The sequence below is a fragment of the Ursus arctos genome, unplaced genomic scaffold (assembly GCF_023065955.2).
Source record: "Ursus arctos isolate Adak ecotype North America unplaced genomic scaffold, UrsArc2.0 scaffold_21, whole genome shotgun sequence".
NCBI classification, from domain to species: Eukaryota; Metazoa; Chordata; class Mammalia; order Carnivora; family Ursidae; genus Ursus; species Ursus arctos.
Window position 1 is genome coordinate 23,285,904 of NW_026622886.1, and position 15,219 is coordinate 23,301,122.

Consider the following 15,219-nt stretch of genomic DNA (forward strand, 5'->3'; position numbering starts at 1 on the left):
CCACGATATGCTATGGCACGTCATTTATTCATGCTGTCTTTACCTTCTTCAGACTGGTGTGAGCTGAACTGCACAGTTCTACCCCCAGACAAAACCAAACTTTCCTTCTTGAGGGGGAACTTAATGTGTGTGCAGTAACTTCCTCTTTTGCATATTTTAATGGGAAGACAATAAAGCCATCTTAAGGTGACAGGCACCAAAATAGTTATTCTAGGAGAATTGCAGAATATTGTAGGAAGGGATTATGGTTAAAAAGAATTTATTAATAAAATAATTGTTCTGGTGTTTTTTAATCTTATAATAGCCATTTGAGATGAACTTAATCTATGTTCTTAATATTGCACAGAAAATTCTGTGCGATATTTAACAGGAAGGAAAAATTCCTTTAACTTAACCAAATATCTACATAATAATAATTTGTGACAGTCTGGCCATGATTCATTGTTGAAAGATTATCAGTTTAAGTCTTCAGGGCTGAGACTGGGTTTTTATCTCAATCTTTTCTTAAGGTTGAAAACATAATTTTGGATAAAAAAATGACTACTTCTCTACAAATCTTGTATTTTATTTCTAGCCATGACATATGTTTATATTGTTTTGGACCTCAATAAATGTTCTTCAGAGATTACATAATAATAAAATTAGTAATAACAATATGAAATACATACAAAATTATTCTATTTGGCTTACATAAGTTGTCATTAAATCTTCCTTTAAAGCTCTATGAAGTACAATTTTTATTCCTTGAGAAATTAAGGCACATATAAGTTAAAACTTAAAGTTAGTAAGTGGCAGTGCTAGAATTTCAACCCAGGCCCTCTGGTTCCATTTTGTACTTTTAACCATTTTTGATGTAATGCTTCAAAATAATCAAAATTAAATGCTATTCTGCTAACAGACAGTATATGTGTGCTGGACATTGTACGAGCTTTAGAGTACGCAACAAAGACCAAGATAGGCATATTCTTTGCCCTTCAGAATTTGTTAGTAGCAGTCCTTGTGCTCATGGACTCCTCGGTGTGGTGGGTCACCTCAGAATGCGGTGGTGCGCACAAGGGTTCTCTCCTGCACAAACCCCTCAATGATATGTCCTGGTTCAGTGATAGAACTCTGCCCCTCAAAAGGCAGCCCACTCCATTTCAAGGTGAGTGTAGTTATGACACGGTTCTTCCCTTTAATAAGGACAGAGAGCTAGGATGTACTGTTAATCTTCCTGGAGGTTTGCTAGCGAAGAGCCTCACTGGAAGCCTCGCTCCCTCCACGTATTTTCTTTTGGAGAAGACTGTAAAGTTTTCCTTAGTAAGAAAGTCCTGCTCCATTTAATGTATGTGGCAGCAACTCGTTAGTTACATCGAGAGTTTTCCAACTTGGAGACCTTTACGGATTTCTCTGTGAGAGATGCTGTTTCCTTGGGATTTAGATTTTTTGAGGATTCCAATTTCAGATGGTAAAACAAGATTGTATTTTTCCACTACATATCTACGCTAGGTGGCAGTAGATAAAAGAGAATAAAATGTCTGCAAGCAGTGTCTTTGGCCGGCTAGGCTAAGATCAGAAGGAAAGTGATTCATCCTCAGGTTTCCTATCTTGGCCTCCCCTGTGGACTCAGAGCTGATGGCGGAGGCTGTGTTTTCTGCTGTCTGGAGCAGCCAGAAAGAAACAGAGGTGCTGGCAGGCTGAGTCCATAGGCCCTCGTCCTCATCCTGCACCGTGCCAACCCCTTTTCTGGGCCGTGGGCACTCCTGGGCACTCACCTCTCACACAGGTGGCTGGATAATTATAAAAACCTCTTAATGTTTCCAGAACTCTAGCTATACCCATCAAACATGATAAGTGTTTTTAGAATCATTCTGCCCCTCTTCCCACAGGCTCAGCCCTTATCAGCGTGGTCCCGGACTGTTGCAGTAGTATTCTCACTGTTACCCAGCGTTACTCTAGGCGCTCTGCAGGCCTCTGTCAGGTTCATCTTGCTGAAGCACATTGCAGGCTCCAACTTTTCTGTGCCTTCCCAAATTCCTTCACCCTTCCCACTATATAGTAGTCTTATTACTACCCTGTTCAGAAGGATCATGTCAGCATTCTGCCTCTGTGCTCAGGAATGCTCTTTACCTCATCTCTGTCTCTGGTTTTGTTTTCTAAACCTTTTTTTTCAAGGATCCATTTTAAGCCCTTCCTATGTTTCCTCCACGGAAAAGTTTTTCTTCCTAAGTGCCCAGTCAACACTTTCTTCTTTGAGGTTCTTGTATACTCATTGCTGGTACCATTCATTTGATACAAAGTTCTCCTATCTTTGTTGCCCTTTGTTAACTAATTTGTGTTCACAATCTTTAATAAGTATTTGATGATGTGGTTTTATTTTTTATTTTTTTCCTTTGGTCTCCTTGAATTCTGAAGTAACCTCCTTCAGAAGTAATCACCAATCTAGTTAATTATTCCCTTGCTTTCCTTTTTTCATTTACTATAATATATTTTAATCTATAATTAGATGTTATTTAGTTTTAGCTGGTTTTAAGCTTTATACAAATGAAATCATACTGACTGTATTTCTCTGTAAACTGCTTTTTCACTTAAAATTAAAATTTTGTAGGGCGCCTGGGTGGCTCAGTCGGTTAAGCGTCTGCCTTTTGCTCAGGTCGTGATCTCAGGGTCCCGGAATCGAGCCCCATGTCAGGGTCTGCACTAAATAGGGAGTCCACTTGAGATTCTCTCTCTCCCTCTGCCCTTCCCCCCTGCTCGTGTGTGCTCTCTCTCTCTCAAATAAATAAATAAAATCTTTAAAAAAATTAAAATCCTGGGAGTCATACATATAGATTCTAAATTTGTACAATGAAATGTCGTACATAGTTGTGTTTCATTTATTTTCACTGCTGTGCAGGAGTCCAGTGACTGTACCACAGTAGTAACTACCACAACTTATGTGTCTTTTCTATCATTGATATACATTAGGGGATTTGGGGTTGTGGCTTTTTTTGCTTGTTTTTACCATTATAAACAGTACTGCTATAAACAAGGCTGGCATCATTGAGCTTTCTCATTTTCAGAGTGTAATATCCAAGGGGCATTTTGCTTTAATCTGGTCTAATTACTAATGTTTCTGTAAATCTCTCCATACGCTGGTCAACTATTAGGTTTTCTCTTCCATAATTTTTTTTCTTGGGATCTCTTTCACATTGATTTGTAGATATTTAAGAAAAACCTACTTTTTCAGTTTTAGACATCATGATCTATCTCCTTTTCCATGACCTGATTGTTAACTTGTGGTGTCCATTGTTAAACAGAAATTCTTAATTTTGATGTCATCAGATAGATCAGGTTTTTAAAAATTAGGTGGTGTTGTTACATTTTGCCTTACAGTTTTGCTTTTGCAGCTCTTGTTAAGATGTCCTTCTTGATCCCATGTGATAAAGATATTCTTTACATTTACCTTATAGTTTATAACTTCCTGGTTTTAACATAACGTTTAGGTTTTATAATCTATGTACTGTCCACTTTTGTATGTCATATAGTGAGCCAGTTTTCTCAATTATAATCATCCTTCCTCTATTGATTTGTGATGCTGTTTTTCTTTTGTGTTTATTTCCCTGTATATAGGGCTCTGTTTCTGAGCTCTTTATGGTAGCTTTCTATTTAGTTAAATCTTTTAAAATATCTTTTACATTAATTTTAGTATTTTTCCCATGAGATCTTACACATGTTTATATGTTTATGGTGATGTATTTAAATTTTTATGGTATTATAAATTATGTCTTTTTAAAAATTTTTTTATTGTTTTAAAGTAAGCTTTGCGCCAACAAGGGGCTTGAACTCACCACACAAGATCAAGTCACATACTCTACTGACTGAGCCAGCAAGGCATCCTATAAATGATGTCTTTTTAAAAGTTACATTTTCTGTGTGTTGAAGTACAGACATGTATTTGATTTTGTGTATGGATTTTGGATCTCATGAATTCTCTTATTAGTTCTAATGTTTTAGCAGTAGATTCTCTTGGAATTTCTCCATAGATAATTACATATGAATGACAGTTTTATTTCTTCTGTTCCAATTCTTACATCTTAATACCTTTTATTTCCTTTTCTTGTTTTAATGAACTGGCTAGGACTTTTTTCTGCATCTTTGAGGTGGGTCATTTTATTTTATTTTAAAAATCCCTTTATAAAGGTAAATTATATTGATTTTCTAATGTAAAATCAGCTTTTTATTCCTGGGATCAATTCAGGTCATAATCTTTTCTTATACATTGATAGATTTGATAGGCTAATATATTTAAAATTTTTGTATCCATGTTCATAAATATAGCAATATATTTTAATTTTAGAATATATTAGGAAATAGCCTCTAGGTTGTTACAAATAGCATCCAGTTTCTAATGGTAGAAAAAACTAATGTTAACTTTTCTTATATATATACACACAGATTAATCCAAAGCTTGAGGTAATCGATTTGCAGAATTCTTCTCCCCCTGTTGTGGACGTCCTTTCTTTTGATTCAACCACAGTAAGTTTTCCTTGAAATTTAAATGGCATTTAATTATTTATCAAAATCCATTTTCCTTAAAAGTGTGTGGGAGAGGAGATAAAAAGTGGGCTAAATAATTAGCCTAACATTATAGCATTAAAAAAACTTATACAAAAGTCGTATTTGCAATGTGTCTAAATAGCCACAAGGGGGAGCAGCACCAATTTTCAGAAAAGGCTTTACTTTGATGACCTTAAACTCAATCTAACCCATACTGCCTGTCTCATTCCCTATTAAGGTGCCATCCAGGTGACATCTCACTTTATTGTCACAGAACAGGTTTTCTTCTCTGTTAATTGCCTTTCAGAGATGCTAAACTCATTTCTAGTTTTCTCCTGAGAAGCTATTAAAAAAAATAGTAATTTCTCTTCATTCATCCCTCTTGATGGATTATCCAGACATTAAGTATTTCTTGTACTTGCAATTTTGTTTATAATAATTATATACATGTAATTTATTTACTCAGTGTAAAGTCAAAGATTGAGAGTTTCAGCCTTTCAATCTGAGTCTGTTAGCCTTTGCAAGGCAGATCATTGCTGCCATCCATTCCTGCTAGTCAATGCAAAAGTAGTCACAAGAATGAGTGGGAGGAATGGCATGCATGGTCTTTGGTCACACCACTGTGATGGTGTCAGCGTAGTTAAATATTTTGGAGAAATTATTAATGTGTGGCCAAGAAAGAAAACAAATAAAAACGCCCTTTCCAGCAGATCTCAAGAACGGTATTTTTGATAGAGGAATTCTGTAGAGGGACTAGTCCATGTTGAATCTATCCTGTACCAAAAAGAACTGTACTTTTTAAAGGGTTCTTTCACTATTAAGCCCAGGCAGAGAAGACTCTGAGATCACTCATGAGAAGTTCCAGCAAGAAATCACCTTGGGTTGGGGGAGGAGGGGTAACCAACAGGCTAATTGTCATGCAGAATTGTCACAGAACCTCAGGCAGGTCTGTGGTCCTGTCTCTTATAATATTCGTGTTTATAAAATATACCTCTTAGCACTTCTGCATTAATAGCTTACTTTTGACATTAAAAATTAACTGGACACCTAATTGTTGCCACATTGATTGGTGGCTTATAATAGGTACTCAGGGGCGCCTGGGTAGCGCAGTCGTTAGGCGTCTGCCTTCGGCTCAGGGCGTGATCCCGGCGTTCTGGGATCGAGTCCCACATTGGGCTCCTCTGCTGGGAGCCTGCTTCTTCCTCTCCCACCCCCCTGCTTGTGTTCCCTCTCTCGCTGGCTGTCTCTCTATCACATAAATAAATAAAATCTTTTAAAAAAAATAATAATAGGTACTCAATACATTTATGTTCAGTGACTTACTCAAAAAGCATATATTCCAATGAGTTGGATTTTTGCCCCTGCAGTAAGAGGAGCAAAAGAGAGGTGGTTTTTGAGATGTGATGCCTTCTTCTGAGGCTGTTAGTCTACCAAATTTGGGTATTTCTGGCCTAAAAGTCATCACAGATTATCAAAAGTCTTTGGTCTATATTTTGAGACTCACTCTTCCTGCTGTTGCCTTTGAGGTTTTGCAAAGCCTCTTGACCTGAAGAATCCAGATTTTTTTTGTTTTTCCAGTATGCTATGCAAGTGGCTTAATTGCCACGTAGCAAGTGATAGCAGAGTATCTATCCCTGGATGGTGATCCAAAGGTGCCCAAGTCGACTAGTCCATGTTATAGGACCCTGACTCAGGGACTACAATGTATGTGGAACTTCGAGGGGACAATTCTGTATGATAGACACATGACAAGTTTGCAGCTATGCTATAAAACATTTAATAACACTGAAGAGTACAAATATTGTCCACATAAGGGATAATATTAGGTTGGATTATATGAAATTGCCATTTTGTAGGCCAAAGTGGTCTAACGTCAGTGATTTCCCATGGTTCAACCCAATATGTATTACAAAGAAGACTTGCTACTGTTACTTTGAGTTGTGTGCTTGATGGTCCATAAAAATAAGACAAGAAAACACAGGAAAACAAAAACATATTTGCTATAAATCAGTTTAAGATTAGTCTAATGAAGTCCCATCTAGGTAGATTCTTTTATAATCTGGAAGATAGCTGGTTGCCTCCAGGCAAGGTATAAAGACTTCTGATTTGATTTATTTTACTAGGACATTCTCTGAAGACACAAATATATGCTCATAAAGCATATTTTTTATAAAGAATATCTTTAAAACTTTCCCCTCTAAATTTTCTTTCTCTCTCTATATATACATATATATGTATATCTATCTGTCCCTTCCTTTTAGCTCATTGATAGATAACTGGGTAGAAAACTAAAGTGAAATCACTTTAAATGTTCATCTTCTCATTAATCTACTGGTAAGTAATTCTTAATCTGTGGTCTCTATACATTAGCTGCTTTTCTTCTGCTTCTACACAACAAATCAGGCATAATTGTAAGGGAGATTTGTTTCCACTCTGGCATGAAGCACAACTGCATTAAGTATTTGTGATGTGAACTTTGCATGTGATTATAATTTTAAAACCCAGAGAAATACTAGAAGCCAAAAACCAGTATTTAAAGGTGGTTTTGGTTTTTAATGTTGTGGTTACCTTTATCTGGGGATTTATTTGTTTGGTTTTCATACAAGACTGGAAGAAATTTTCCTTAGAATTCATTTCATCAAGATGGGACATTAAAAAGATTACTCTTTAAGCCTTAATTTGTCAAATTTCCTAGTAGGATAAAAGCCAGGTTTGTTATGATATAAGAAACAGTTGGCTTCTATTCCTGCTTTGTCTTGATTTAATATTACATTCAGAATGATTTATAGATCTGAGAGTACTGATATCTAGGCTCTGATGCTTTCTTACTACAAGTTATGACATACAGTGTAACATTGGTATATTTGTGGCTTATACTTGTGCCTCTAATGGCAGGTAGGACGTGATACAGTATTTCAGGATCAAAATAAGGTATTACCAATATGCATTTTTTTTTAAAGATTTTATTTATTTGAGAGGGAGAAAGCGAGAGACAGAGCACGAGCAGAGGAGGGGGGCAAAAAGAGAGAGAGAAACAGACTCTCCACTGAGCAGGGAGTCTGATGTGGGGCTCCATCCCATCAGGCCCTGAGCAGACGGCCCACTGACTGAGCTGCTCAGGCACTCCATCAATCTGCATTTTTAAAGCTTTTCTGTTAAAAGAACAAACAAACAAAAACAGAATGGGGGGGGCCGTTTGTAAAGGGATATACTGGTTGTCAAATAGTCATAATTTTAAAATGTTGATCTCAGGGGCGCCTGGGTGGCACAGTGGTTAAGCGTCTGCCTTCGGCTCAGGGCGTGATCCCGGCGTTGTGGGATCGAGCCCCACATCAGGCTCCTCCGCTATGAGCCTGCTTCTTCCTCTCCCACTCCCCCTGCTTGTGTTCCCTCTCTCGCTGGCTGTCTCTATCTCTGTTGAATAAATAAATAAAAAATCTTTAAAAAAAAAATGTTGATCTCAAATTCCTAAATCTTTATTCTGATTACATTGTTACTTATTATGTACTGATTTTCTGAGGGTGTTCCAAGATTCCATTGAATCATTTAATATTTCATTTATTCAGTTAGAACTAGACCAAGATTTTGTCATCAGAGTTGTACAGCAGCATTTAGCATTAGCACTGACATGGGATGTGGCTGTATGGGATGTTCCAGACCCTCCCCTATGCTCACCTCTCTCCTGTAAAAGGCAGGCAAGATAGGAATTTCTCATCTGTATCCTAACATAAAGTCTTTTTTAAAAAAATACTGATTATAAACAAAATTTATTTAAAATACTCTAGGATTATTAAAATATTTTATTCTAGGTAAATTATATTCCGAAGTTTTGACGTATTAATTTTATTATTTGTCCTACAAATAAACAAAATGAAATTGGTAATCTTGCTAGTGTTCCTCTGACTGATTGTCAAAACACCAGACTGACTCTTCACTGAGAACCAAAAGAATGTTCTCATCTTCATTCTGTCAGCTGTGTAGAATATGGACATAATGTGGGTTCCTTTCTTTAGAATTGAGGACAGTATTTCAGGTCAAATTAATTCTTTACAATAAATGAGAATTTGCAATTATATTATAGAAAAAAAATCAAGGGTTTACAGTCTTCTGTTGCTACATCAGTCAAAATAGTTTAAATTATAGTGCGTGAAGACATTACATGAGCTGCTCAGTGAGCTGACTTCAAGAAACGTACAACCTCCCCCAACAGAAATAAGAGTGTAAGAAATAAGCGGCAATTTCAGGATACTAGATGTCAGGAGTATGTGATTATCATGAAAGGTTATTGATGGAAGTACTCAGAAGAGACCATTAATGGGCTGGAGGAAACTAGAGAATTTCTCTAGAAGGAAACTTTTGACCAGTTCTTGTCCTGACCAGAGTTGAGTAGGATTTTGAAAGGGACATTCCAGTTGGGTAAAGCAAGGTGTTAAGTAGATGTCTCAGAAATAAATTGAAAATATATACCACAGTAATAAAAGTGCATCAGTCTAGTTTGGGATCTTGAAGTTGCTTGACTCAGTTGGTAGCAGATGTGGTAGAATGCCAGGAACATGCCTTCTCACAACGGATATGTCTCTTAATACATACTTGCTGAGTAACTATTCTGTGTCATTCACTGCTCTTGAATTTAGAAAAAGTGGACAAAACAAAAATACCTGCCCCGGAGAAGTCTGCTTTCTACATTCTAGTGGGGAAGACGGGCAATTGACAGATTAAAAGATAGACTGTATAGTATGGTAGGGCAAAGCATAGACAGGCCCCCGAAAATGCAAAGGTGTAGAAAGCACTAAAGGCAGCAGGAGGAAGGGTGTGCTTTAGGTAGTATGGCCAGGACAAGAGTCATGCGAGAGGAGACATGTGAGGAATGAAGGGAACAAGCCCTGTGGGTATCTGGGCAGGCGCTCCAGGCAAGTGGGAGCTGTGCTGGAAGGGCAGAGTGAGAGTGAGGTAGGAGCCGCCAGAGGGTGTCCTTCAGAGGCGGAACTTGGTTGACTTCAGTTTTAACAGGTTCAGCATTGCTATGCCTGTGTTGAGAATCGGCTCAGGGGTGGTGGTGGAGAGAAGCATGCAGACTGGCGAACTGGGAAGCTGATGAATAGTCAGATGGGAGGCCAGAGTCCCCTGACCCACAGTGGTGGCAGAGGAGGTGGCGTAAGTGATCTGATTCTGGATGTGTTTTGAAGGCAGAGCCAAGAGGATTTCCTGACAGGTTGGATGTCAGCTGTGGGATTCCCTATCTCCTTTCCCCAGGGACAGTAAGGTGTAGCCTTGAGTTAACCTCAGGCTAGCTGAGATTATCTTCTGGCTCCGAGTCATTTTGCCGGAGGGGTTGCTGAAAGAAAAAGAACTGTGGTTTTACCATATTCTTCTTTAGGCTCAGGAAAGCCATCAGAGCAGTGGAATCAGTGCAAGAGATACTCTGCTGTGGCTAGGGAAGCGTGCTGGTAAAACACACTCCTCCCTCCTAGATGTCATTTAGATTTGTGTTTTTCAGTAAAGTGTGCTGGTTTCCCTCTTGGAAAGATTTTTGTCTCAGCATATATTAGGAAGAAAATGTTACAGGCTTTCACAGAGATGGTCATATGGTATATGCTCTCTGAAAAATATTAATGCATTGATAAAATATATGGACATACAAAGAGTAAACTTGCAGATACAGAGAGAATATTTCCATGGATGTTGTGGCAACAGTTTGTCCTGGTTACTAAACAACATTGCATAACTAGTTCAGAGTTATTCCAGTTCCTAACTGCTTATGTAAGCAAAGATTTGGAAAGACTTACTCAAAAGAACATGGTGTATGCAAACCTAAATGTCTCAAAACTAAAATTTATAACTTTAAAGGAGTAAAATGGTAATATGCAATTTATTGTCCTCAGAGTCCCCATTTACTTTTCCAGGAAAATAAGTAAAAATCAGGTTGCACAATCCTCCTGCTTTCACTACTTTCCTGTGTGTTAACATTGCTGGATTTACGTATATAAATCACCTCCAAATTTGGAGGTAGGGGAGATTCTTTTTTAAGTTTTTAAACTTTGCAATATTTTATAAGGTGGCATTTAATTTGTAAGTTTAGTCCATATGACTTCTGAAACTTTTTACGTTTGTAACTTTGTTGCTGCTTACTAAGCTTTGGGAAACACAAGTTAACATATCTTTAGACATTGGTTCAGTGGGCCTTGAGCTATCTTTCTCCTGACCCTTGCTCCAAGCATTTGAAAGGAAATGAACATAGATGTTTGTAGAATCTGTGTCCAGACTCACTAGCTGGTACCTTCCACAATTTGTCCAACCTTTATTAAAAGGCTTTTAGTCTTCATTTCAAACAATAAGGAACATGTCAAATAGGATATAGTAATTTTTTTTTATCCAGAACTCAAAAAGTTAAATGTAACTCTGAGATGCTTAGTAGGAATAAAAGAGGAATTCTCATCTGGGTTGAGAAATAATTTTAAAACATTGTCCCTTGAAATTGTAAGAAATGAATTAAATTGTCAGAGACATTTTAAAAAAGAAGATATACATGATAATCAACAGAAGTAATGAAGAAAAATGTTTTCACAGATCTTTTACCATTTAGAAGAAAACAGCGCTTTTTTTTTTTCAGGTACAAGTTATTTTAGAGATAGGAGAGAAAATATTAGAGATGGAAAGAGACTATTTCCAAATTAATTGTATCTTTGTTTTGAAGTATATCATGACCCAGTATGTTAGAAAACTACCGACAGTTGTGAATGTGATAGCTGACCTTTAAAAAATGTGGTTTTGGATTGTTGCAGGAAAAAAATCCAACTAAAACTTTTAGTCTGTTAAAGGAACATGACTTCTTTCTTTCTTTCTTTCTTTCTTTCTTTCTTTCTTTCTTTCTTTCTTTCTTTCTTTCTTTCTTTCTTTCTTTTAGAAGACAAAGATCTGGTAGTCCGTAAAATTTACTAAAATAGTACAACTAGAAAAAGAGATTAATAGTGTAGGTCAGAGCCTTTCTTTTTTTCGTTGAAATAAAATGTACTTTTTAATAAAAATCAAAATGATCATAAGTTCCAAGTGTTTGACTTAGCTAAATGAAGAACGTACTAATTTGAGTTTCATTCCCAGTTTCAAGGTCACAGAGAAAGAAAGCTTACATTAATGAGTGTTTCCTTTTACCAAAAAATGTTATACAAATTACTTTTCAACAAAAATGATTTAGGACTTAAACTCTTCTTCATGAAATGTACAAAAGAAAAAAGAATAAAAGGAGACTCTCTGCAAAAAGATTTTATAAATTACGCTATTGGGGAGCCCAACAGAGTACTCTTTTAGAATTTCCTTTAGAAAATTAACACAGTTCTGGGAACTGGAGGTGTTGAAGTTCCAGGTATTACTTCTGCCTTCCAGCCTCCTGAGATTCTGTCTTTCTAAGCCGTGACCCCTAACTGCTGCTGTACTTACTACCCAGGGTCCCGGGCCTGGGAACTCGGCTGCACCCCCAATTCCCACAGCTGAGCCTGAGGCATGCTGAAAATGCCCCACAGCTCTCTCCGCCCACACAGCCAGTAACAACTGGTTCCTTCCTCTTCCTGTGGAAGAGCAACATCCTCTGAGATGAGAAGAAATGCACCCTGAGGAATGCAAGAACAGCAGTGAGCTTTTCACACAGGAAATTACTCCAGTAGCACTCTGAGAAGTGTCTGTCTCTTGGACGGTCAGCCGGTCAGCCGGGAAGGAGCTTCCTGCTGCTGACCCAGAGGGCGGTTCACTGTGGAGCTTAACACCACATGTGGGTCTGTGAGAGTTTCGTGGAAAATCGTAAACTCAGCTTTCAGCTGTTCTGTCCGTCTCTACCTAGCTGGTTTTGAGTTGTTTGGTGCTGCATAGACGGTAAAGCTAGTTGGCTTTGGCCTTCTGTTTAGCCACTTGACAGTTAATTATTTGGTGGAAGTAGTGAACAATCCGCTAATATGAATTTTCAGTCATTTCTTTGTACTTTGTGAAATCAACATTTGTAAAATATGTGAGGGCTTCAGAGAGATTAAAACCCTTATAATCAGTGGCGTGGCTATTAAGGCCAGTGCTGGTCCTTGTTTAGTTCCTTCTGTGTCTTTCAGTTTCCTTTCTTTATTTTCTGAAGTGGGCATCAGTAGAAGGTAACATACTCTGCACAATCATACATTCTCGAACATAGATAAAGCTCTGTTTCTTTGAACCAACCAACCAGCTCCTATCTTTTACATTCCAAATGGATTTTTACAGTTGAAGAATGTTTTAGTATAACTTGACTTTTTTTGTTTGTTTGTTTAAACTAATTCCTAGAGCGTTTTCTCTTTGCATGAGATGATGATGGCTACTACAAAGCCCAGTGTGTATATTATGTGTACATTTTAAATTGCTTTCCAAATCGTTACAGAATTCTCCTGGGTTTCAGTGCTTATGGTGGCAAAATTCTTTTACTTTTTGCGTGTTTGCTTGGATTATTTTACTAAAGCACATACAAGTTAACTTGTTTGTTCTAAGTTGAAGGGAGATGGAGAAGGAATGCCAGGCATTTCCTCTTCCTTTTCAGAGTGTCTTTTTAATGAACATTCCTCTTCTCTCCTATGAACAAACCATCTCAGTCCGCTAGGGGCATCTGAGTGCCTAGTGTCCAATAATCCAGCATGTTTCCTTTGTTCTCCAGTGCTACCGAGGTAGTTGTTTCATGCATTTACTGTTTCTCGCCTCTGTGCTCCCTTTCAGCCTTCACACACTTCCGCATCATATATTAAATTCTCTCTGTTAAAATAACTGTTGTGGTTTCTGTTTTCCTGTCTTAAAAAAATAGTAAGATGTACTGACAAAGACTTCTATCCAAGTATGTTTATTCCAGCATGACTTATAATAACAAAAAGGTGGACACAAATCAGATGTCCTTTACAAGAGTATTGCTTAAATAGAGGTATAATCTATCCACGGATGGAATTAGCCATACCATATTCAACAACAACTAAATACAATGTGTGTGATTCCGGATTTGATCCCAGGTCAGTGGGAAAATTGATATATAGGACATGATTAAGACAGTTGGCAAAAATGTAATATGGGCTGAGTATTAGATGATAGTATCAATGCTAAATTTCCCGATTTTGATAATGATACTGTGGTTGTATGGGCAGACGGTCTTGTCCTTAGGAAATACCCACAATAGTAATTGAGGTAAAGGGGCAGAGTGTCTATAGCTTCTCTCAGAAGATTCAGAAAATAAATTAGATAAAAAGATAATGATATAGAAGATGTGACAAAATGTCAACACATGAATCTACATGAAGGGTATATGAGAGTCCTTTTCATTATTCTTGCAACTTTTCTATAAGGTTGAAGTTATTTCAAAGTGAAAGTTAAAAGTCACATATTTTTATAGGGAAGTATGATTTTTATTTTTTACAATTTTTAAATATGATTTTTGTTTATTTTTTTATTAAGTGAAAAAAGGATATCATAAGTGAGATGGTTCTTTTATCAAGGGAAACAAATATGTGTATCCATTCAGTGGGATTCCTCCTGAGCATCTTGTATGTATTGGATACTAACCTGGGCATTTGCAATTTACCCAAGGTCCTCCAGCCAGTAAGTAACAAAGCTGGATTTTGAACTTTATCTAGCTTTAGAGAGAGCACTTTTAACCACTATGTAGTGTGGTTGTGTATGTTTTTAAAGAAGTAAATTTTCTATTATACAAAGAATGAAAAATAGAAGAAAAAAAACACAAGAAAAAAACATTTCCAGGAGACAACTGTTGTTAACATTTAAAATATAGTCTTCCAGGAAGGTTGCCACTGTTAGACGCTAGAGGCTTGGAGAAGAGGCCCCCCCTCCAGCCTCAAGAGCTCAGAGGGCAGAACCTACAGAGTTGAACCCAGACTTCTGAGGGGCACTGGTCACCTGGTGCTAATGTCTCTGTGGGGTCAAGGCTGTTGCTGGGAAGAGGCTGACTGGAGCAGCAATCAAACAGGAGGAGGAGTCTCTTCTGTCACCTCTGACCTCTGGCCTCCCCATCATGGCTCGTTTTGGCAGAGCCTATAGGGTAACCCATTGGCAAGAGAAAGCTGTAGTTTGCAGAGGCCCAATCACAGCATCACAGAACAGAGTTTTGAAGGGTGGATTTAGAACCAAGAAACATATTCTATAAGAGGAATCACTGAATTAAAGGGTAGGAACCAAAAAAACTAGAAGGCAAATTCAGTCTGGAATGTGTGAATTTGGATTCCCACTAGTACTATATGAGCGTGCCCATTTCCTACATTCTAAAACATATGTTAGGTGTTATATTTATTTAATTATTAATTGTTTAATTTAAAAAGCTTTTAAAAATGTAATAAGCAAGAGGTGTTAATTTTTATTTTTTAGTGACTTGTGAGCTTTTTAAAAATGCTTATTTTTGACAAATAAAAATTTGGATATATTTAAGGTGTACAATGTGATGTTTTGACATATGAATATATTATGAAATGAGTACCACAGTTGAAATAAGTAACATATCTATTATCTCCCATAGTTACCTTTTGTGTGTGTGGTAAGAACAATGACTTGTGCGCTTTGACCTATTTTCATGATTTCTGCTCGTTCGTATTTCTCAGAATTGCCTATTTGTGTGTTTTGCCCATTTTTTCTATTGTTTTGTTCATTTTAAAAATTGATCCTTAAGTCATTTTAATACATAAGGTTGGCCATCTTTGCCATGTG

At 37.2% G+C, this 15,219-nt stretch overlaps 1 protein-coding gene across 4 annotated transcripts in view; it reads left to right on the plus strand.

Annotated features, from left to right (window-relative positions):
* The window catches only part of POC1B (POC1 centriolar protein B), a 99,002-nt gene that overhangs the window by 53,902 nt on the left and 29,881 nt on the right, over positions 1-15,219 (plus strand). For all 4 annotated transcript variants that reach the window (XM_026499925.4, XM_026499927.4, XM_026499928.4 and 1 more), the window contains one exon: positions 4,417-4,497. In XM_026499925.4, the coding sequence (XP_026355710.1) occupies positions 4,417-4,497 (81 nt within the window). The remainder of the gene's footprint in view (positions 1-4,416; positions 4,498-15,219) is intronic.